The sequence below is a fragment of the Oncorhynchus keta genome, chromosome 37, assembly GCF_023373465.1.
Source record: "Oncorhynchus keta strain PuntledgeMale-10-30-2019 chromosome 37, Oket_V2, whole genome shotgun sequence".
Taxonomy (NCBI): Eukaryota; Metazoa; Chordata; class Actinopteri; order Salmoniformes; family Salmonidae; genus Oncorhynchus; species Oncorhynchus keta.
Window position 1 is genome coordinate 16,351,152 of NC_068457.1, and position 23,229 is coordinate 16,374,380.

At 43.5% G+C, this 23,229-nt stretch overlaps 3 protein-coding genes across 4 annotated transcripts in view; all 3 read left to right on the forward strand.

Moving 5' to 3' along the window:
- Nucleotides 1-12,095, forward strand: part of LOC118370002 (collagen alpha-1(XXVIII) chain-like) — a 30,070-nt gene extending 17,975 nt beyond the window's left edge. For both annotated transcript variants that reach the window (XM_052499280.1, XM_052499279.1), the window contains exons 13-37: nucleotides 601-669; nucleotides 770-838; nucleotides 997-1,065; nucleotides 3,206-3,274; nucleotides 3,979-4,047; nucleotides 4,156-4,224; nucleotides 4,339-4,407; nucleotides 4,519-4,590; nucleotides 4,705-4,773; nucleotides 4,907-4,978; nucleotides 5,072-5,140; nucleotides 5,252-5,320; nucleotides 5,469-5,537; nucleotides 5,621-5,689; nucleotides 5,818-5,886; nucleotides 6,685-6,753; nucleotides 6,861-6,929; nucleotides 7,018-7,098; nucleotides 7,230-7,265; nucleotides 7,357-7,393; nucleotides 7,530-8,087; nucleotides 8,647-8,900; nucleotides 10,219-10,444; nucleotides 10,741-10,932; nucleotides 11,029-12,095. In XM_052499280.1, the coding sequence (XP_052355240.1) occupies nucleotides 601-669; nucleotides 770-838; nucleotides 997-1,065; nucleotides 3,206-3,274; nucleotides 3,979-4,047; nucleotides 4,156-4,224; nucleotides 4,339-4,407; nucleotides 4,519-4,590; nucleotides 4,705-4,773; nucleotides 4,907-4,978; nucleotides 5,072-5,140; nucleotides 5,252-5,320; nucleotides 5,469-5,537; nucleotides 5,621-5,689; nucleotides 5,818-5,886; nucleotides 6,685-6,753; nucleotides 6,861-6,929; nucleotides 7,018-7,098; nucleotides 7,230-7,265; nucleotides 7,357-7,393; nucleotides 7,530-8,087; nucleotides 8,647-8,900; nucleotides 10,219-10,444; nucleotides 10,741-10,932; nucleotides 11,029-11,033 (2,568 nt within the window). In that variant the 3' untranslated portion in view covers nucleotides 11,034-12,095. The remainder of the gene's footprint in view (nucleotides 1-600; nucleotides 670-769; nucleotides 839-996; nucleotides 1,066-3,205; nucleotides 3,275-3,978; nucleotides 4,048-4,155; nucleotides 4,225-4,338; nucleotides 4,408-4,518; nucleotides 4,591-4,704; nucleotides 4,774-4,906; nucleotides 4,979-5,071; nucleotides 5,141-5,251; nucleotides 5,321-5,468; nucleotides 5,538-5,620; nucleotides 5,690-5,817; nucleotides 5,887-6,684; nucleotides 6,754-6,860; nucleotides 6,930-7,017; nucleotides 7,099-7,229; nucleotides 7,266-7,356; nucleotides 7,394-7,529; nucleotides 8,088-8,646; nucleotides 8,901-10,218; nucleotides 10,445-10,740; nucleotides 10,933-11,028) is intronic.
- A 1,797-nt stretch (nucleotides 12,096-13,892) lies between these two features.
- On the forward strand, nucleotides 13,893-17,795 carry LOC118370259 (kelch-like protein 41b). The gene is made up of 6 exons (XM_035755190.2): nucleotides 13,893-15,135; nucleotides 15,365-15,522; nucleotides 15,650-15,757; nucleotides 16,464-16,649; nucleotides 16,832-16,978; nucleotides 17,369-17,795. Exons 1-6 carry the CDS (start codon nucleotides 14,026-14,028, stop codon nucleotides 17,478-17,480), a joined length of 1,821 nt encoding a protein of 606 aa, XP_035611083.1. The 5' UTR covers nucleotides 13,893-14,025; the 3' UTR covers nucleotides 17,481-17,795.
- A 123-nt stretch (nucleotides 17,796-17,918) lies between these two features.
- LOC118370260 (2-oxoglutarate receptor 1-like) lies at nucleotides 17,919-22,706 on the forward strand. The gene is made up of 2 exons (XM_035755191.2): nucleotides 17,919-19,368; nucleotides 21,373-22,706. Exon 2 carries the CDS (start codon nucleotides 21,399-21,401, stop codon nucleotides 22,437-22,439), a length of 1,041 nt encoding a protein of 346 aa, XP_035611084.1. The 5' UTR covers nucleotides 17,919-19,368; nucleotides 21,373-21,398; the 3' UTR covers nucleotides 22,440-22,706.
- The last annotated feature ends 523 nt before the right edge of the window (nucleotides 22,707-23,229 follow it).

Genomic DNA, 23,229 nt, shown 5'->3' on the forward strand with positions numbered 1-23,229 from the left:
GGGGCACAAAAAGTGCTGTTAAAAAAAAACACGATTCACCGGATATGGATGAAAATACCTTCAAATTAAAGCTGACAGTGAACTTTAACCTCAGTCATTGTTTGATTTCAAATCCAAACTTTTGTAGCATAGAGTCATAAGAGAAAAAAATGATTCACTGTCCCAATAATTACAGAGGGCACTGTGTTTTGAATAATGGCTTTTAACAATAGTGATTTGACTATGAGGGAATTCTCCAGGAGTTTCAGAACACCTAGTGCTAGCCTGAACCCCCCAGTAGAATTTGATTGATGGAAGATGTGTGAGGGGGAAAAAGTTAAGGTTTGAGGTCAGTGTGTGTATGTGTAGTGGTTTATGTGGTGAGGTAATGGCTGGATTAGTGATGGAGATGGTGTGAGGTTAGAGATGAGAGGAATTCAAAGGAAATGATGTCACCTCATTCGAAGAGTTCTGGTCTTGATGGCCTATAGTGGAGGAGAAGGAGGGAGAGACACAGAGTTATGAATTGCTGTTGTGCCAAACACTTTTCGATATGAATTTCCTGTATACTGAAGTGTATGTGTCTGTTCCTACATGGTTACGTGTGTGTGTTTTTTATAGGGGGAGCGGGGACTTTCTGGGCCACCTGGAATCCAAGGAGAAACTGGGATTGGGCTTCCTGGACCCAAGGTATCACTCCATCCCATTGTTTTGAAAAATGAGAGAATTACGTTTTCCCCCAACCACCTGTTGTATCTCACCTCGCGGGTGTTCCACTCTCTCTCTGCAGGGTGATCTGGGGTTCCAGGGGCGACTGGGGCCTCCAGGGCCACCTGGCTTAGGGGAGCCTGGACAACCGGTGAGTTAGCACGACCACAATGTATGCATACTTGACCACAATGTACGCTTGCATTTATGAATACTCATAAATGACTCAGTGAAATGGGTGTTCATGTAGCTGTGTATGGAGTCTATGGTTATTCAAGTCTGTTCACCATTGGTTGATTTGTTTCACAGGGGCCTCAAGGGCCACAGGGCGTCCAAGGAGAGAAGGGTCCTATAGGAGAAGGCTTCGCCGGGCCAAAGGTATGACTGAGCGTCTGCAGAGATGTGTCCCGGTCTGGGCTCCAGATATGTGGCTGTAAAACCAGCAACATCACATGGATGATGGTTATAGGAGAAGATGCAGCGCCATAAAAGTCCATCTGAATTACACCTCTATTTGGTATCACAGTGTCACATGCAATGGATCTATCGATCAGTGATTTCTTGTTCTACTACGGAGTAACTTCCAGCATGCAGGTAGGCAGAGTTCCAAAGGACATCAGGTGAACCCATACAGGCCCTGGGCTGGGAAACACCCAGAAGCTATTCAGAATCCCTGTAGAACATGAAAGGAGTGAGTCATTCAACTGAGACCAGAAGGAAGAAATGAGTCCATCTGCTTTTCACTGGGTTGCTCAGGCACACATGGGCCACATCTGCCCAAACCAGACCTCTCTCTTTCTCCCTGCTCTAACATATCCTCTGAACTCAAGTGTTACCAGGATACGGCTATGCTATTTGAATTGCAGTGAGTGTCTTGCCTTCAAAATATATTATGTTATACTGTAGCTTACGCTCTTGTTGCGACTTGTAAGAGAATGGTTGTAAATGCAATGCAAACATGCCATTCCTTTAGAGAGAGAGCTGTGTTATGGTAATGACAGTTTTATATAGATATATATTGCCTACTTCGCGACAAGGAAAACATTATGCTTCCAGTGGCAGGTGAGGTAACACCGATCAACAATTGTTTTGATCATTCCTGAATGGCCTGTGTAAACAACGCTTGATTATGTTTTGGGAACGCACTTGAGTAACATCATGCCAAATGTGATCTCTGTTTGGCGAAGTTGCAACTTTGACTCATAATAGTCTAGTCAACTGACTGAGGAGATGCATCCTTTTTATTGCATGTTTTCCATTGAAACCTCAGTCCACTCAGATCCTATCATTAGAGATATTTATCTGGCAGTTTACCCTGGAGAGAGTGACTGTGAGTTTCCACCAGTCATCTAGAAGCGTCTACCGTTAGAGATGGCCTCAAGGCTTTTACTTTCCTGCATTGAGGCTGACCCCAGACACACAGCTCTGGTTATGAGCAGCAGTGCTCTGTTGCTAGTCACACAAGTTCTGACAAGTTCCAGTTTCATGAGAGCTGAAAAGATTTTTCCTGCTACCCTTGTCATCAACACCTGCTGGGGTGAAGAAATGGGGGATTTATGAGTACATTATATCTAAGCTCCGGTGCAGGTATGTTGCTGGTTTGTTCTTAGGTATTGCTAATGCTGTAGCTGCAGAGCGTATTCTCCCCAGACCTGAGGTAACCTCTGAGGTAATGGACATGTTTTACACACATCTCTCTCTGCTTCAGATTTGATTCTTGTGTAAAGTCCTTCACCATGTTTATTTATTTTAGTCTTTATCATTTTCAAGTCGGAGCCTGACTCCTGCAGTAACTAAGTACAAAGAACACTCAGCGACATTCAGGTGGTCGCTGTGGTTTCCATCTCCCCCAGTGCTGATCTACTCACGCTCAGTGCCAAAGCCCTTCGCTGGAAAAATGAGAGTAACACTAAACATGTCCTCCAGCATCTCAACATCTGTCAGAACCCGCCTCGACCTGTGTGGTCTCCCTGGAACTTTCCTTGGAGGTCCAGAGTGGATGCATGCAAGGCTGGGAAGATATCTGAAGAAGTTTCCAGAACCCCTTTCACGTTCCTGTTTAGACTTCCTGTCTCTCACGCAGGAACAGACACAGTAAACGAACGTCCGTTGTCACCTTCCGAACCATCCTCGGTGTGGCACATAGATAGACGTAAACACAAATTACAACAGAATGCTTGAACCTTTTGCCAAGACGTAAGGAAAAGCTCAGTTTAACGTTTCCAAAATGTTCCATTGTTCCCATCAGCCTTGTGGTTGTTGGTTAGCGGGATCATGGTTGTTTTCCCATCAATTAATAACTGTCTGTGTTGCTGTTATCTTTCTTAGAGCAGAATCCTAATCTGAAATCTATATCACTCATTGACATCAGTAGATGAAAGTCTGAGTTATGGGCACAGATCTCAAATTGGGATTCTGCCTTCACTGAATGGCTGGTGTGAGTTTCTCTCTCGGGTGTGTGAGAGACTGCAGAGTTGAAAATAGAGCTGTCCTCAGAGCTGTGTTTGTCCCTCCGCAGGGGGACCGGGGCCTGGAGGGGCCGAGGGGGCCCAGAGGACAGCCCGGCGCTGGAATCAAAGGAGACGAGGTACAGTATAGACTGTAAAACTACATCTGGGTGAATGGCCTTCACACAAACACGGTGTTCCCCAGGAACACATAAAGCGCCTTGGGTAAGGAGTGGCCAGAAGCACTGGCGTCTGGGTCTCATTCAGACTGAGGTTATATATGAGGCCTCTTGTCATTGCCAACAAAGGGTATATAACAAAGTATTGAGATAAGTATTTGGTCAATAACAAAAGTTTATTTTCCACCATAATTTGCAAATAAATTAATTAAAATTCCTACAATGTGATTTTCTGGATTTCCCCCCCCCCCCTAATTTTGTCTGTCATAGTTGAAGTGTACCTATGATGAAAATTACAGGCCTCTCATCTTTTTAAGTGGGAGAACTTGCACAATTGGTGGCTGACTAAATACTTTTTTGCCCCATTATTACTGGGTCATTGGATCTGGAGTTGGTTTACTTTATTGCCTATCAACATAGTAAATTGCATGAACATTCTCAATATTTAATAGCAAGGTGACTAGCAGGAGGATTTTTAGCACAGTATTTGTGTTATGTTGACTACTTTCCCTTCATTTAATAACAGTTAATGAAAGGGTGAATATCCAAACTAATATATATGTATGTATATTTATTTCATTCACTGTTCCTGTAACACATCCACAAGCTTGTGTTGGTGTAATTATAGCTATGATGCCAACAATGACTCTCTTTGTGACCCTCAGGGTGGCTTTGGCCCTCCAGGTTTTCCAGGGCCTCTCGGCCTGCCAGGGCTGGGCATTCAGGGGGAGAAGGTACGTAGGCCCACCTATTCATTATTACAGGTTTCACCAAGTATCACCCATACATAGTTTATGGATTACTGTCCTAATGTGCCTACTTTGTGCTTCCTGTCCTACCAGGGTATGGAGGGGCCTCGGGGGCCACCAGGGGGCAGGGGTCCACAAGGAGATGGATATCCAGGGCCCAAGGTCTGTGTTTGAATGCTTCTTCCTTGACTTTACTTTTGGATCAATTGTGGTTATGGTATGTTTAGGCGATCGCTAATGCTAATGACTGTGTATGGGTGCTCCTCTCATCCACAGGGTGACCAGGGCTTACCAGGGGAGCTAGGTTCAACAGGAGAGAGAGGGGCTGGTGAACCTGGGGCTAAGGTGAGTCCTCCTCCAATGGAAACGCAATGTGTAGTTTGTCCTCGTTGTGGTGTCACATTTGGATATGTAGTCGATGCAATGTGAGACAGACAACCAACGATCTCTCTTCAGGGTGAGCCAGGAGCGTCAGGATTGGCTGGTTTTCCTGGCCTCCCAGGAGAGGATGGGGCCCCGGGACAGAAGGTATTTCATCTTCTGCCATCTCTCCGTCACCGTAGGTTGATACTGTACCTCTTTGAATGTGACCATTGGATTCATATGCTTTGCTTGTGTGTCTGTTTGTGTTTGTCTATATAGGGTGAACCAGGTGTTGGTGGTCTGAGGGGACCAGAGGGAGCTGCGGGGATTGGCACCCAGGGTGAGAAGGTAAGAAGATTCCCAGGTTTTTCTCCTCACATCGCTGCTTCAAGATTTTAATCTTCATTAATCTGGACAGCTGTGGTATTCTGAGGTCGGTTTTCTGTGCTGTTTCTTTGACGAATGATGTCTCTCAACATAGGGAGACCAGGGCCAGAGGGGCATTCGGGGCTTGGGTGGGCCTCCTGGAATCGCCGGGCCCTCTGGAGCAAAGGTGAGGACATTGTCCTCAATTATCATCAGTCAACACTCTGTATTGTAGTGTAATGTGGTCACACTGCAACCTTTGACTTCTGACCTCTTCTAGGGGGAGCCTGGGACACCAGGTCGACTGGGTATGCCAGGACTCCCAGGGCGGGGCATCATAGGACCTAAGGTAACAGCCCTCTGTCCCAAAATGCCTACAATTCACCATGTAGATGAGGTTTATGCCATATCATAACCATGTTATAACTTTCTCTTAACCATATTATAACTCTTGTCTCAGGGCGATCTTGGCCCACCTGGTCCATCTGGACCATTAGGGGAGACAGGCTATGGGCTGCCTGGTCCTAAGGTGAGACGCACTATGTCACACTACTAGAATAATAGGGAATAATTCATAGGATTTACATATTTATCGGAATAATCAGCATAATTCATTGATGTACTGATATTTATTTACTTGAATCTTGATGTACTTTTATTTAATCACAAACCTTTAGGGTGATCGTGGAGGTCCTGGTCCATCTGGTCCATTTGGGCCCAAAGGCGATGGTTATCCTGGCCCTATGGTGAGCAACACTGCTGCTTATTCATGTGTTGCTATGCATGAGTTGTACCAGTGTTGATCCCAGTGTTTACCTGTGGTTTGTAGGGAACTCCTGGTCTACCGGGGCTTCCTGGTGAACCAGGCCTGGAGGGGCTGGGCATCCCTGGACCGAAGGTAAAGATATGGTTCTGTGTGAGGGTGTCGGATTTGGGTTATTTTGGATAGTGACAACAGCCCTGGGTGAACAGAAGACCTCAATTAGCAGAGGACATCATGATAGCCGTGTGTTTTCTCCCATTTAGGGCGATATTGGCTTCAGGGGCTTGCCAGGTTTAGCAGGCCCCCCCGGCGAGGGGCTACAGGGTCTACCGGTATGTATTGTAGTGTGACGTGAAGAAGCTGACCTGCTAAACAGTTGGCAAAGAATCAATCCCAGCTCTGATGCAAAACCGATTTAGCCTTGTTCAGCGCCATCATAAACCCATCATAAACCCACTGAGTCATGGTGATCAATACTAGTATTACATCATGCTGGCAGACTCCACATTTCAGATCCACCTTGTACGTTTGAACACATATCCCCAGGGACCTTGTATTCAACCTTGTAAGGCTGCGATAATCAGCGTTTCATTCTTACGGGACATATATCATTTTAACACACTTCCAAGAACATGTGATTATATCCCAACATAAGGGTCTAATGAGAACCATTGGGGCCAGGGTGCCTATAACCAACACAATACCCAGAGCCGGCAGTCTAGCTTATAATATTACATCCAGGTTTCTCTCCAGGCTTTTCATCTCCTATAGCCCCAGAAGCCCTAGGGAGCGGGCAGACCTGAGGGTTGAAGTAGCCCTGTCCATCACATCAGTAGGTCTGGTCTCCTACAGTAAGTTTGCTAATGTGTGTCAGGCTATGAACAGTAAAGCCAGAGACAGTCAAGCTGTGAAATTGCCTGCTCGTGAAACGGCTGCCCTGTGAGATCAGGTCACTTTTTAAGTCTAGGTTTGTTAAGTGAAAAGTGAAGGATTTGTCCCTTGGCTTAGCTCATTTTGTGTGACTAGCTAGGTTTGACACAGGTAGTGCAGTGTGGTTGGGCAATGTTGTGTTGTGCTGACACTTTTTAATTGCTATTGTACATATGGTTATAACTTCTGCTCATTTCTAGGGTGGCATTGGACGACCGGGCCCACCAGGGCCAACGGGGCCCCCTGGGCAGGGTATTCAGGGCCCGAAGGTAGGTCTAGTAATTCGAACTAAGCAAACAAATAAACATTTTGTTGTTTCTTTAAAATGTTGAGTTGAGCATGACAAATCTTCTCTGTATTTTGTGGACCCTTTCAGGGCGAGGCAGGGTCTCAGGGCGTGACGGGCCCTCGGGGGCCACCAGGGGAAGGATTCCCAGGGGCCAAGGTGACGACAGACACAGTGGTTTGAAACATATGGCAGTGTATTTGAACTTTTGTGACCTTTGACCTTGTGTTATCTGGCTCTATGACAGGGTGACCGCGGCTCTGGAGGGGAGAGGGGCCTGAAGGGGGTCAAAGGTGATTTGGGTGACCCTGGAGTTCCTGGCCAATCAGTGAGTCATGTCATGGGTCACTTTTATAATCAGGGCGATTCATTCGATAACAGGGATACATGCTATAATAAACAGTTAACTGCAATCAGAGTAGAAACTGATCAGACCAATGTTTTACTGCTTCCTTTTAGGGCAGACCAGGATTCAAAGGCGACATGGGTCTCACAGTAAGTTCTCAGTCTTTAGCTGTCTTTTGAGTTCACATTAGTCTTTTTTATTCCATTTAGTCACCATGTCAATCCGGATTTTGACCCACAGAGAGAAGACATCATTAAAATGATCAAGGAGATTTGTGGTAAATAAAGCATTTATTTGTTGTGCTTGTGTAGTATAATTTAACATTGATTGCAACATACAGTAGGCCTTTGTCGAGAGTGCATTGGAAAACATCCTTTCTACGTCCGAATCGTATATCTCTGCATTGCTTCCAGGTTGCGGAATCAAATGCAAGGAGCGGCCCATGGAGCTGGTGTTCGTCATTGACAGCTCGGAGAGCGTTGGGCCGGAGAACTTTGAGATCATCAAGGACTTTGTGGCGGCCCTGGTGGACCGCGTGACGGTGGGCCGCAACGCCACCCGCATCGGCCTGGTCCTCTACAGCCTGGAGGTCAAGCTAGAGTTCAACCTGGCGCGCCACATGACCAAGCAGGACGTCAAACAGGCCATACGAAATATCCCTTACATAGGTGAGGGCACCCACACAGGCACCGCCATCCGCAAGGCCACCCAGGAGGCCTTCTACAGCTCTCGCAAAGGGGTCAGTAAAGTGGCTATAGTTATTACGGACGGACAGACGGATAAGCGGGAGCCGGTGAAGCTGGATATTGCGGTGCGGGAGGCGCACGCAGCCAACATCGAGATGTACGCATTGGGGATCGTGAACACGTCGGACCCCACGCAGTCCGAGTTCCTGAGGGAGCTCAACCTGATCGCGTCGGACCCTGATAGTGAACACATGTACCTCATTGATGACTTTAACACGCTGCCAGGTAAGGTTAAAACGCCAGGTTGGTGTTACATTCAGTTGGTTTTGGTTTATCGTGTTGGTGTAGTCATCAGTGATTCCTCACAAAACCCAAACAAAAAAGGCCATGATTTTTGGGATTATCACTCAATATAATCAGTAGAATAGTCCTTTGCAGGAAGGATTGTTGACATATATTTGACATTTCTATCGAAAAGCAAAAATGAGAAATATTTATAACATTTTTGCCTTACCCAGGCCTCCTTTAAGACACCATAGTGTTTTATCTGTAGGTGGTGTCATGATGCTTTAGGTCATTACACTGTTAGCTGAATGTTGAATGGCCCTGGTATATTTGTCCTCTAGAGTTGTTCCTGGTCAGCTGACATAGTGAAGAAAAACTCCTGCCCCTTTGTTAGCAGTAGGTCTACTGTTATTATACGGTGTAGTCTGTAAATTGACCTAATGTACCAAGTTAACTGCATCAAGTTGCTGCAAAGTCTCCAAGGCTAATACCGGTACAATGTGATTCATTACCTGTTCCAAGTCATCACAACTCCTGTTACTCTGTCGCTCTCTCTCAGCTCTGGAGTCCAAGCTAGTCAGCAAGTTCTGTGAAGACGAGAACGGTGATCTGATATACAACCGTGTCACCAATGGATACAGGAACGGGAAGAATGGGAACTATGGCAACGGGAACTATGGCAATGGCTATGGGACCACCAACCAGGAGGACTTCAACAACGGGAGGCGAACAGTCACCACTACCAGCACTCAAAGTCAGGGTGGCAGGGTAGACCTGACCCAGCCTATCAACCCTGGCACTGCCACAGTACAGGTCTATACAGCACATTAACAGACATTTAGCAGAGGCACTTGCCAGAAAACAATCTACTGTCAATGTATAGTTGACCTGACTTGCAGGCTCCATTGAACTAATGACAACACTGTCTCTTCTTAGTCTACTGTACATTATCTCACTATAGTAACACTGTCTCCTCTTAGTCTACTGTACATTATCTCACTATAGTAACACTGTCTCCTCTTAGTCTAATGTACATTATCTCACTATAGTAACACTGTCTCTTCTTAGTCTACTGTACATTATCTCACTATAGTAACACTGTCTCCTCTTAGTCTACTGTACATTATCTCACTATAGTAACACTGTCTCTTCTTAGTCTACTGTACATTATCTCACTATAGTAACACTGTCTCCTCTTAGTCTACTGTACATTATCTCACTATAGTAACACTGTCTCTTAGTCTTATGTACTACTAGTAACACAGTTATACTCACTATAGTAACACTGTCTCCTCTACTGTACATTATCTAGTCTACTGTACATTATCTCACTATAGTAACACTGTCTCCTCTTAGTCTACTGTACATTATCTCACTATAGTAACACTGTCTCCTCTTAGTCTACTGTACATTATCTCTATAGTCACTATAGTAACACTGTCTCCTCTTAGTCTACTGTACATTATCTCACTATAGTAACACTGTCTCTTCTTAGTCTACTGTACATTATCTCACTATAGTAACACTGTCTCTTCTTAGTCTGTACATTATCTCTATAGTCCTGTACATTATCTCTTAGTCTACTGTACATTATCTCACTATAGTAACACTGTCTCCTCTTAGTCTACTGTACATTATCTCACTATAGTAACACTGTCTCCTCTTAGTCTACTGTACATTATCTCACTATAGTAACACTGTCTCCTCTTAGTCTACTGTACATTATCTCACTATAGTAACACTGTCTCCTCTTAGTCTACTGTACATTATCTCACTATAGTAACACTGTCTCCTCTTAGTCTACTGTACATTATCTCACTATAGTAACACTGTCTCTTCTTAGTCTACTGTACATTATCTCACTATAGTAACACTGTCTCCTCTTAGTCTACTGTACATTATCTCACTATAGTAACACTGTCTCTTCTTAGCCTACTGTACATTATCTCACTATAGTAACACTGTCTCCTCTTAGTCTAATGTACATTATCTCACTATAGTAACACTGGTCTCGTTACTCTGTTTCAGGCTTTAAAATGGTGTATTTGTGTTTTGTTACTAATTGACAATAGGGTAAGGACTTTGTTGGTCCTCATTCTTCCTTGTGTGTTTTCTATTCCTCCGGCTCCAGAAAGGGCAGCGTAAGGGAGGCCAGGATGGAGGTGTTTACACCTCAGATTGGGAGACTGGTCGTGGGGACGTTCCCACGTTGAACCGCAACACGTCCTCCTCCTCCAGGGAATCCTCATCTTCAAATACAAGAGGGTCCTCTTCCTCATCAGGAACGTCATCTTCATCCTCTGGGTCCTCAGGCTCTGTCCAGCTAGTGCCTGCACCACGACCCAAACTTCCCAAAGGTATGTTGGACCCACTGCCAACAACAGCTGAGTGTTGTGCTATATCTATGTAGTCATGGCAGTCTACCCTGTGTCTGTTGATTCATATGAGCCGTTCAGATTACTACAAAGCCTGTCGAAATCAATTACTGAATGATTCCAACTGAAATTGACCCTAATTTTGTTGATGCTTTAGCTATATCTGCCAATGAACAGAATCAGTATACTAGTGTGCCATGGCCTCTAAATCCTTATATACGTCTGTTTATTTAGTGGGCCTTCACTAACAATCTTCTTCATGTGTTCTGCCCGGTCAGAGTTTGTGCCTCTGGACCCTCGCTGTGCACTGGTCCTAGACCAGGGCCCATGTCGGGATTACAAAATGCGCTGGTATTATGACAAGCAGGCCAACGCATGCGCCCAGTTCTGGTATGGAGCCTGTGAGGGGAACCAGAACCGCTTTGACACGGAGGAGGAGTGCAAGAGGACATGTGTGCAAGAACGAGCCGGTATTGTATAGCTCATCTTTCAATGATCTTTGGTTTCGGTTGAATATTCATCAAGTATGGGTTTTCTGTGAATGCTGTCATGTGGTTTCTTCACAGGCTGAGAAGATATCTGTCGTTGTCTCGCTCAATTCAGTCTTTAAGCTGATGTTCCATGGCACCGTGTACTTCACAATGGAAGGAGGTCAAGTCATGACACTATGACACAACTATTGAATAAATGCTCCTTTGACACTCCCTAGTTCCTCTTTCCTACCCTTGACCTAAAACTCTACGCACTTATTATAAATATTCCTAAACTAATTCCAGTGACTGATTTGAACTTTAATTTTACTGCCAATCTCTGTAAAATGTTTCCTTAAAGGTCCAATGCAGCTGGTTTTATCTCAATATCAAATAATTTCTGGGTAAAAATTAAGTACCTTACTGTGGTTTGGAACTCTCTTTCGTATTGGTCCATTGGTCCATTAACTAATTTACCATCTGGTGATGTCACCATGGAAGGCCAAAACTCCAACCCACCAAAACAGGCTGAAATTTCAGTCATTTTTCAACCTTATAGTGTGGATATATATATATATATATTACACACGTTTTTGACTGCACTGGGCCTTTAACTTAACATTACCATTTTCATTCAAAATGAATGGATAGCTCATCATATAACATCATTTTAACACACAATTCAGTCAATCTCACTCAGGAATGTAGTCAAGAAATAATAGAAAATACCACTTTCTGTATTAGACACTGATTCACAGATTAATTAATACATACATGGTTCCAGTGCCAAATCAGAATGGTCTATAGATTTGTTTCGATAGAATCCGTATGTATTGTATATATCTCATGTCATAACTATTTTATGCTGATCACTGATTTTATATTGCTAGCGTAATATCTGCTTTGTTCAAATTGAGGAATAACAACATTGGTGCCACAACATGTTCCTGCAATAATGCTATACATCTAGCTTGTGACCCAGTATTAACACGTTTACAGAAACTATGAGCAACTCATTTTATATCCAAGAACCAACCCTGTATCAACAAACCATGCTAGGAAATGACAACGGTGCTCTACCATTCATGTCTAGGGATAGTTTTGTGCATTTGAATGTGTTGTTTTTTTTTACCAAGATTTCTATGAATAAAAATGTGATTTTTGTTTGTCTGAATTTGCGATGTTTGTCATACAAGTACATTAGGGTACAGTTTTCTACATTACAATTGTTGCCATTTATTTCACACTGGTTCACATGGATTATATTATAGTTGTATGGTGTCCTCTACTGGTGAAAAGTTGCCTTGCCTGATACACACCAGAAACGAGGGTTCGTCAAAGGTTCTTTGGGAAAGGTGATGGTTCTATTTGGAACCATAATGACTCTCAAAATCCTTTGAGCTCTTCAATGGTTCTTTACAGTTCACAAAAGGATTCTTTGCTCTTTTTAGTGGTAATTCAAACGTAGGTGCGCCGGCTCATTAGAATATTTCACGGCGCGGTTTGCTCTCACCTCTTTTTGAATGAGTGTGTCAATCCAGTTTATGTCATCTGTTGTGTTATGCTATTAAATACTGTATATGTCTATGGCCAGTGCAGTGTCTTGTGAAAGACTCACGAATGACCTTGTGTCCATTGAGAACGGTTGACTGAATCCGTCAGTTGTTCTCAATTCTCTCATCAGGGACCCCCAGTGGTTCCAGTGGTAGCTCACTTGATAACGCCTATAGAACTGTAACAATATAATATGTGCACATGTTGCAAATTCAATCAAGTTTGACAGAGATCACACTTACATGGTCAGAAGAAATGGTCATAGGTAAAACGACAATCTATTTGATTGAGAGCCTGTAATGAGATGTCAACCATTTGTGGAACTTGTCCTAGTAATATGGATGGTGTCTGTCCACAAATGTATCATGCTCTGAGAAAATTACTTTTCATAGAGAATAAATAAACGTCTGTGAGTTCAACTAAACCATTTAATATTTTCATCAATACTACTAACAAGCTGAAAGTATTCTCTAAATCTCACTTTCTATGGACTTAGGAACCTCTTCCTGTAGCCACAGCAATCCATAGGGATCCATTTCTAATATTGGCGAGGTGACACTAGTCTGTGCACTACACTATATTTATATTACGTGTGAGACACTCCACTCCTGTCCAAATGGTCTATATTTAGTGTCCACACTGCCACCCAACTCCAAACACTTTGACTTATAATTAACCTAAGTTTACCTGCTATATATTTTATCTGTAGTCACCTGAGTTTTACAGAGATTAAAGCCTACTCTGATAGTACAGTGTAATTCAGGACAAAGTGGCTATTTTCAGGGCTTGAAGTTGAAGGCCTCGCCCCCTGTCAGCTGTCCTATGACCCCCAGAACAATGAAGGGAAAATGAGGAGTGTTGATAGGTGGAGAGGCCAGCTGCTGCCGCTCGACCATCCTCAACTTTTCTCAACCTTCCTCAGTAGAATCCAAGCCTTGTCAGTCTTAGGGCTAAATTCATGCAACATGACAGTACATTGTATTTTGTACAGTAGCATAGGGACATATTATCCAAGAATCCACTTTAAAAAGTTTAATTGAGAGGCATTACCGTAGCTTGTATGGCTGTTTGGAAATGAAGGAATGGGAATGAAGGAATGAAAGGACATGTAACATCCTTTGAAATAATTTAAAGCTACTGAGATACAGGGTGGAGCCACTGGTCAAAACAACCAATATTTGGTTATTAACCATTAGCATTGACAGCATTATCCCTCTTTAGCCACTACTAAACCAATGACAGTGTTGAGGCTGAATCATGGTAGTGGACTATAGCCCGGAACACCCCAGTTGCTTCTTTCAGTCTGTGACAGCTGTATGAGTCGGTCTCCGCATTCAGATTTGGCAGTGCTGAGATTCCTACCGACTGAGGCAGGCAGGCGGCTATATTTAGAGGGGATAGGATTAAATTGCAGTAGCCAGTGGGGGATTCAAGCTGGGAACCTTTTCTCTGCTCAGCCTTTTCTAGCCTGGACTGGGTGCCAAGAGGACCTGTGGCCACCATTTCTTCCTCTCTGCAAGCCACCGATTTCCCAACACCATGGACCCCAAAGCCATGAAGGAGGAGCTGCGCCTCTTCCAGAGCACCTTGCTCCAGGATGGCCTCAAGGAGCTGCTGAACGAAAACAAGTTTGTGGACTGCACTCTGAAAGTGGGCGATCGGAGCTTCCCCTGCCATAAACTCATCATGGCTGCCTGCAGCCCATACTTCAGAGAGATCTTCTTCTCCAAGGACAGCAAGGAGGTGGAGGCCAACAAGGAGGTGGTCCTGGACGATGTCAATCCCGCCATCTTGGACATGATCATCACGTATCTGTACTCGGCCGAGATTGACCTCACCGACGAAAATGTGCAGGACATATTTGCCGTAGCCAATCGTTTCCAGATTCCTTCAGTCTTCACCGTGTGTGTTAATTATCTTCAGAAGAAGCTCTCCGTGACCAACTGTCTGGCAATCTTCAGGATGGGTCTGGTCCTCAACGTGCCCAGGTTGGCGGTGTCCGCCCGTGACTACATCGCAGACCGCTTCGATATCCTCTCTAAAGACGAGGAGTTCCTCCAGCTGGCCGCTCATGAACTGTTCGCTGTCATCGGTGGCGACTCGCTCAATGTGGAGAGGGAGGAGATGGTGTTCGAAGCCCTCATGAAATGGGTCCGCAACGACAAAGACAAACGTCTCCAGGTACTGGGTGACGCCTTTGAGTGCATCCGCTTCCGCCTCATGCCCGAGAAATACTTCCACGACAAAGTGGAGACAGATGAGATCATCAAGGCCGACCCGGAACTTCTGAAGAAGGTCCAGATTATCAAAGACGCATTCCAGGGGAAGCTCCCAGAGAAGAAGGACAAGGTAGCTGGGGATAAGGGGGCGGATGGCGAGGGTGGCGAGGCAGAGGACGTTTTCCCAGGTTTCCTGAACGATAACCGTCGCCACGGCATGTACGTCCGCGACCTGATCCTGATGATCAATGACACGGCAGCGGTGGCGTACGACGTCAACGAGAACGAGTGTTTCCTAGCGGCCATGTCGGAACAGATCCCCCGGAACCACGTCAGCCTGGCGTCACAGAAGAACCAGCTCTACCTCATCGGAGGACTGTTTGTGGACGAGGAGGACAAGGACGCTCCCCTACAGTGCTACTTCTATCAGGTAACCAATTATTGTTCATTTAGAGTTTGGGTCACTTCTTTTGATGGTTTCAAATCTTTTATTGGTAATATTTGCCTTTCAGAATCTACGTTAGCTCCCTAAGTTACATCGACAAAGTCTTTGTTTGATGTTAGAATAAACTGTTTTTATTCAGAACACTTATTCGTAATAGATGAGTGCAGTCATTCAAACAGTCATTCATTCATTCATTCAACCCTGTGTATTTCAGTTGGACACTCTTGCAGCTGACTGGGTAGCTCTGCCCCCCATGCCTTCCCCTAGAGTCCTTTTCAACATGGGAGAGTGTGAGAACCTGCTGTTCGCTATTGCTGGAAAAGACCTCCAAAGCAACGAGTGTTTGGACTCTGTGATGTGCTATGATGTACAGTGAGTGGAATAGCATTCATATGACTCATTCACTCAGTACAGTAGAAAGATATAGGACTTCTCAGCGCTTCTCTCTACCATTTGAAGTGTTTTTTTTACCCTCCTGTTTTCTAATGGCTTTCCCCAGGAAGATGAAGTGGAGTGAGACCAAAAAGCTTCCCCTGAAGATCCACGGCCATTCTGTGGTCTCCCATAAGGGCCTGGTGTACTGCATTGGAGGAAAGACTGATGACAAGTATGTATGTATGTCTGTGTGTCTGTGTGTGTGTGTGCGTGCGTGCGTGCGTGCGTGCGTGATCTTGTTCTTCTATCCTTGTTGGGACCTGAATTCCACATGAGGATAGTAAAACAAGGAAAATTAATGGGAAAAGTCAAAGGTTATTTTAAGCTTAGGGAATATGTTTAGGGTTTGGGATACAATTAGGGTTAGGTTAGGGAAAATAGGATTTTGAATGAAAATCAATTTTAGGTCGCCATGATGATAGAAAATCAAGTGTGTGTGTGCTAAAGATATAGTGTGAGCTGCAGCTGTTTCTAGTCTATAATTCTAAGACCTGAGCATGTCAGACCATAGAGCTAGTGTAGAAGTCATTATTTTCATTATGGAACTACACATGGTTAAGTAAACAGTTATTCAACCGTGACCGTAGTGAAAATAATGTTTTCTATGGGTTACATGTGAGCAGTGGAGGCTGCTGAGGGGAGGATGGCTCATAATGATGGCAGGAATGGAGTCAATAGAATGTCTTTGATGTGTTTGATACCATTCCATTGACTCCATTCCAGCCATTACTATGAGCCGTCCTCCCCTCAACAGCCTCCACTGCATCTTATTTATAGGATCCAAACCTTAACTGCAAATCCATCACAGTCTTTCTATACTGTTGCCAGAAGGACATTTCCTGAGATCTGACAACCCTGTCTGTCATTCTCCCGTGCAGCAAAGCCCTGAACAAGATGTTCGTATACAACCACAAGCAGTCAGAGTGGAGGGAGCTGGCTGCCATGAAGACAGCCAGAGCCATGTTCGGAGCTGTCGTTTACAATGGAAAGATCGTGGTGGCTGGTGGAGTCAACGAGGAAGGCCTCACTGCTGCATCTGAAGTCTACGACTTTGGAACAAACAAGTATGTAGCATTTTCTTTGGTGATCAATCAGTTTAAGAACTTGTTACACCTTTTAATATCATTCACCATAACAATACCATTTGCTGTTTCTGGATGGTAAACGTTATTAGTCATCTTGAGTCAGGATGGCCTTAATTATAAAGAGTCCCCCTGATGCTATCCCTAATGACCTTCTTTCACAGATGGGAGACGTTCACAGACTTTCCCCAGGAGAGGAGCTCAGTGAACCTGCTGAGCAGTGAGGGGACCCTGTACGCCGTGGGGGGCTTCACCATCATCCAGAATGACAACAAGGAGGTGGTCCCCGCAGAGGTCACAGATGTTTGGCAGTAAGTCCCCTCTTTTAACGTTATTATGTCATCAACCAGGATTTGAACCAAGGTCTTCTTCATAAATACAACAGGACTGTGTTAGCCCATTATGCTAAAGCCTAGGCAGTAACTCAGTGAGCTAACACACATTCACAGCGTTCAGCCCTGTTTGATGTGGGTTTGTTATTTTAGATGGCTTGCATTTCCATTCCTGTGGACAAAGAAGTAGAACTTATTCATCTTAGTTCAATTATAATAATTTGTTGTATAAATGTATGATAATAAATCAATTTAAAAATAAATGTAAAAATAAATGAGAGCGCCCTACTTGGTCAGTGGTACTGTACAAACAATCAACGACGTCTTGGTTTGTTCTTCATCACTGTATCTTCCTTTTCCCTGTGTTAGGTACGAGGAGGACAAGAAGGAATGGAGCGGGATGCTGAGGGAGATGCGTTACGCCGCTGGCTCCTCCTGCGTGTCCATGCGCCTCAATGCTGCCAAGATGCCCAAACTCTAGACCCTCACTGCCCAGTCATGATTCCCCATGGTGCCCTCTGTCTGCCCGGATTACCACCATCTTCTCTGGGTTGTCGTTCCATTTCAGTAATAGAGGTGGTGTCACCGTCACATGACAACTCAAATGTGGACTCTTATTGGTTGATTGTGTCAATTTGTCTATTTATGATCTCAGGTGATTTTCGGTAAAATATAAACAACATCTACATTGCGTCAGTGAAGACCGCATCAGTATATTAGTTTCCCTCACTATAGAGTAACCCACAATGTGTATTTAGCTAGCTTTTTTGTAAAATAAACATTTGTTCAAAAACTACTGTCATGGTTGATTTGAATTTGGAGTAAGTTAAGTTTAGTTTAAACATCTGTCTGTCCATAGCACACATGTTTTACTAGAACTAGATTCAGGTCGAGATATGGTAACTAAGGAAATGAAATATAGGTGTGAGCCATTTGGTATAGTAAAACCTAACAGGGTAAACACCAACTCATTGGCCGGTTTAAACAACTGTCCTTGCATTATGCATACACAATGTACACCACAGTATGTGTCATACCAACACTGTAGATCCCAGTAGATTTCCACAGTAGATTTGACATACACTAGGTTAATCTCCGTAACCAAAAATACCCTATTGTCTTAGCTTAATAGAAAATGTCGCAACTAAAAGTGAAAGTCACCCAGTAAAATACTCCTTGAGAAAAAGTCTAAAAGTATTTGGTTTTAAATATACTTCCATATCAAAAGTGTAAATCATTTCAAATTCCTTATATTATGCAAACAAACAATCCTCTTTCTTTTTTATTTACAGATAGCCAGTGGCACTCCAAATAATTTACAAACAATGCATTTCTGTTTCGTGAGTCCGCCAGATCAGAGGCAGTAGAGATGACCAGGGATGTTCTCTTGATAAGTGCGTGAATTGGACCATTTTCCTGTCATGCTAAGCATTCAAAATGTAATGAGTAATTTGGGGTGTCAGGGAAAATATATGCAGTAAAAAGTATATAATTTTCTTTAGGAATACAGTGAAGTAAAAGTTGTCAACAATATAAAAAGTAAAGTACAGATACCCCCAAAAACGACTTAAGAAAAAATACTTTAAAGTACTACTCAAGTACTTTACACCCATGGTAACCGAGAACTGGAAATCCCTATGTCACGTAGTCTGTCCTAGAGATTAAATGTAGGTGAACTTTACACCAAAACTCTAGAAACAAATTCCACATTTCACCACAAAGAATATTAGGAGCATATGTTGTACTATTGTAAATGTGGGCATTTTCACTAGATCGTAACTTCGTCTAGATACCTTTTACATTCATGAGTTGAACTTGCACTGTAACATTACTAAATACTTATAACCACCACAGCTTTTGACCGTTTCATCGGCATCCATTTCTAGTTCACTAATGTCTGTCATCAACATGTATCAAGCATATCAACCTGCAGGCTGATGCCAAATGCAGGACATGTGACACTAAACCACTAGCACTGAGGGGGAATAATGTCGCTCCATGTACTCCACGCTATTCCTCCCTTTATTTAACTGCTGCACAGGAATGATGTATTGTACCCATAGTGAAGAGGAAATATTATTGTCCTTCTCCTAGATTTTCAATAGTTTCATGTCAAATACAGCTGAAATAGGATCTGAATTCTTTGTGAATAAGGGTTCTATGCAGAAGTTAATGAGGTAAGGCCCAACAAAGGCACAGTGCGTGACATGCTTGTGTTTCCTGTAGTGAGGCCAAGACAGAGCTGTAGGAGGTTTAATGGAGCTGAAAGGAGGGACTGGAGGTGGCTGATGTATAAGAGAGAGGAGGAGGAGGAGGAAAGTCTCAGACAGGATATCGATGACTGAGGGAACAGCACTGACTGACTGATTGTAAGTTGCCATATCACTGTGTCTCTAGCCTTGTTTATACCTGGTGCTAACATGTGTCTTTTTTTCTGATCTTATCCATATTTGAATGTGCCCAAATTGTTAACGTTGCATCTACACACGGTATTAAAATGTGTCTTCTATCCTTCCACTGTGTCTGCATTGTGACCAGATTCGATGGTGCCTTCCAGTATGCAGATTATTTGACACATTTTTTCAAAATAAGATGTATTTATTTATTTTAAGACATGGTGTTACCTGTCAATGATTTTAGAGACTCTGGTATAGTGATGATTTAAATGATTTTAGAGACTTGTATAGTGATGATTTAAATGATTTTAGATACCGGTATAGTGATGATTTAAATGATTTTAGAGACCGGTATAGTGATGATTTAAATGATTTTAGAGACTGGTATAGTGATGATTTAAATGATTTTAGAGACTCTGGTATAGTGATGATTTAAATTATTTTAGAGACTGGTATAGAATAGTAGAATAAGTTTTAAAGTTGAAATTGTTAGAGGCTAGTGTTGAAAAGTTGAGGGTAAGTGACTGTTTTAGAAATAGTAGTAGTAGTAGTAGTAGTAGCAGTAGTAGTAGCAGAAGTAGTAGGAGCAGAAGTAGTAGTAGTAGTAGTAGTAGTAGCAGCAGTAGCAGTACTAGTAGTAGTAGCAGTAGTAGCAGCAGAAGCAGTATTAGTAGTAGTAATAGTAGTAGTAATAGTGTTGACTGTGGTAGAAGTAGGCCTAGTGATAGTTACTGTTGGTGGGTTCTACAGTCCTGGATAGTTTCATCAAAATTGTAAGTGGGTCTTGAATTCTAAATAAGTCACAGACAGTGTCACCAGCAAAGCACCCCCACACCATCACACCTCCTCCTCCATGCTTCACGGCGGGAACAATATATGTGGAGATCATCCGTTCACCTATTCTGCGTCTCACAAAGACACAGGGTTGGAAAAATAAATCTCAAATTTGGACTCATCAGATCAAAGGACAGATTTCCACCGGTCTAATGTCCATTGCTCGTGTTTCTTTACCCAAGCAAGTCTCTTCTTCTTATTGGTGTCCTTTTTGTAGTGGTTTCTTTGCAGATATTTGACCATGAAATCCTGATTCACCTCTGAACAGTTGATGTTGAGATGTGTCTGTTACTTGAACTCTTTGAAGTATTTATTTGGGCTGCAATTGCTGAGGCTGGTAACTAATGAACATATCCTCTGCAGCAGAGGTAACTCTGGGTCTTCCTTTCCTGTGGAGGTCCTCATGAGAGCCAGTTTCATCATAGTGCTTGATGGTTTTTGCGACTGCACTTGAAGAAAAATTTCCGATTGAATGACCTTCATTTTTTAAAGTAATGATGGACTGTCATTTGTCTTTGCCTTTTTGAGGTGTTCTTGACATTAACTTGTACTCAGTCTTTTGCCAAATAGGGCTATCTTCTGTTAACCACCTCTACCTTGTCACACACAACTGTTTGGCTCAAACGCATTAAGAAGGAAAGAAATACCACAAATTAACTTTTAATAAGGCACACCTGAAATGCAATCCAGGTGACTACCTCATGAAGCTAGTTGAGAGAATGCCAAGAGTGTGCAAAGCTGTCATCATGGCAAAGTGTGGCTAATTTGAAGAATCTGAATTATAATAATATAATAATATATGCCATTTAGCTGACGCTTTTATCCAAAGCGACTTACAGTCATGTGTGCATACATTCTACGTATGGGTGGGAATCGAACCCACTACCCTGGCGTTACAAGCGCCATGCTCTACCAACTGAGCCACAGAAGGACCATACAATTTATTTTGATTTGTTTAAAACTTTTTGGTTGCTACATGATTCCATGTGTTTTTTAATAGTGTTGATGTCTTCACTATTATTCTACAATGTAGAAAATAGTAACATAAAGAAAAACCCTTGAATGAGTAGGTGTGTCCAAACTTTCGACTTGTATTGTATATAATTATATAACTGTTTGTCTCTACTTGGGTTCCTCTTCTAGGCCTATAACAACACTCACAGCACGTCATGTCTAGTGCCATCTACAGCGGGAACAAATCCGACGATAACTGCACCAATGTGGACAGCCTGATGAAACGCTACTACCTGCCCGTCATGTACAGCGTCATTTTCGTTGTGGGGCTGCTGGGTAACGTCACCTCCATCGCCATCTACCTGATCAAGCTACGACCCTGGAAGTCCAGCATTATCATCATGTTCAACCTGGCGTTGACAAATCTTCTGTATGTTCTGAGTCTGCCTTTCATGGTCTACTACTACACCAACGGTGAATCCTGGACCCTGGGCGACTTCATGTGTCGCTTTCTGCGTTTCGGGTTCCACTTTAACCTATATGGTAGTATACTGTTTCTCACCTGTTTGGCTGTGTTTCGATATGTCGTGGCGGCGCATCCTCTGAGGGCGGCGCAGGTGCAGCAGAAGAGGTGGGGTATCTTGGCGTGCGCTGTGGTCTGGGCCATAGCCGTGGCAGAGATCGTTCCCATGCTCACCATGATCACCATGGAGACTGAAAACAACAAGACCCAGTGTTTGGACTTTGCTAGCGGCGACCCGGCTGTCCTGTGGTGGTACGGCTGGCTGCTGACCGTGCTGGGCTACCTGCTGCCCCTGGTGGTGGTGGCGGTGTGTCACGCCGGTGTGGTCCGTGAACTAGCCAAGGGGCCCCACACCCACAACCCTTGCCGGGTACGGGCACGCCGCCTCACAGTACTGATCCTGGTGGTGTTCGTGGTATGCTTCCTGCCATACCACATCCTGAGGATCCTTAGAGTAGACACCAGGATGAAGCCTGAGTCGTCATGTATGCTGGTGCACTGGGTCCACACCGCTTATATCGTGTCCAGGCCCGTAGCGGGGCTCAACACCTTCTTTAACCTGGCTCTGTACACCCTGGCCGGGGACAAGTTCCAGCAGGCCTTCCTCAGTGTGTTCCCCTGGGGTTCCTGGTGGACCAGGTTCAGGACTCACCTCAAAGTCAGCCTGGCTGTCGTCAGTAAGCCCAGTAACACAGCTTCAGCCAAAAGGCCAGCAGCCATGGATATGGCATGAAATATAATACAGTGTTCTGTTTAATTCTGTGTGGACATTACTATCATGGCAATATATTTTCCTTCAATATTGTATATACTGTACTGTGATCCTGTAAATAGAAAACCTTTTATCAGATTTTATTATACGCCAATATGAGGTTTACAGCATTGATGTGGTTTCTATAAAAAATGTTAGATACTTGTAAAGAGTGACTTTATATGTACTGTATAGTCTAATTGATATTGCCATATCACTTTATTATAAATAAACGTTCAACATATTTGATGCATGACTTGAGAGAAACAAGAACATGATATTTGTCCCAGGACCAGAAACATGTCAATATGATTCAGACACCAAATATTTTCACTTCTATACCCAGTGTTGGCACTCTTTCAGGTATGTATTTCTCACGTACTTGACGCAAGCAACAATAACATTTAGTCTAGGAACAAGGAACAGGTTGGCTAGGGACGAAAAGGAGTGGCTGGGCAGAAAGATTTCCTGCTGTTAAGTGACGTTTGTTTTACATCTTACATTATGGAGAATCACAGAACCACTTCCTAAAAAGGACACTGATAATCAACTCTATGATCCTGTTTTTCCTCTGAAGGCTATTTACTATAATATATTATTCATCCAATTTGATTTCAAATAATTTCATCATTTGATAGTAGCAAATAGCTAACAAACTAGTGTCAGATTAGAGGTGCTTAAATGTTCATTTGAGGCTGTACTATTTGAATCCCACATCAAAGGGTGGTAATGTCCACTGTCCACCCTCCCTTGTGGGAGCCCAGACCTCACT

Bases quoted from the DNA above. Each gene is read 5' to 3' on its own strand.
- LOC118370260 (XM_035755191.2), top strand. From the start codon at position 21,399: ATGTCTAGTGCCATCTACAGCGGGAACAAATCCGACGATAACTGCACC.
- LOC118370259 (XM_035755190.2), top strand. From the start codon at position 14,026: ATGGACCCCAAAGCCATGAAGGAGGAGCTGCGCCTCTTCCAGAGCACC. The intron at 15,136-15,364 runs GTAACCAATTAT...TGTGTATTTCAG, and splicing joins TACAGTGCTACTTCTATCAG to TTGGACACTCTTGCAGCTGA. The intron at 15,523-15,649 runs GTGAGTGGAATA...GGCTTTCCCCAG, and splicing joins GTGATGTGCTATGATGTACA to GAAGATGAAGTGGAGTGAGA.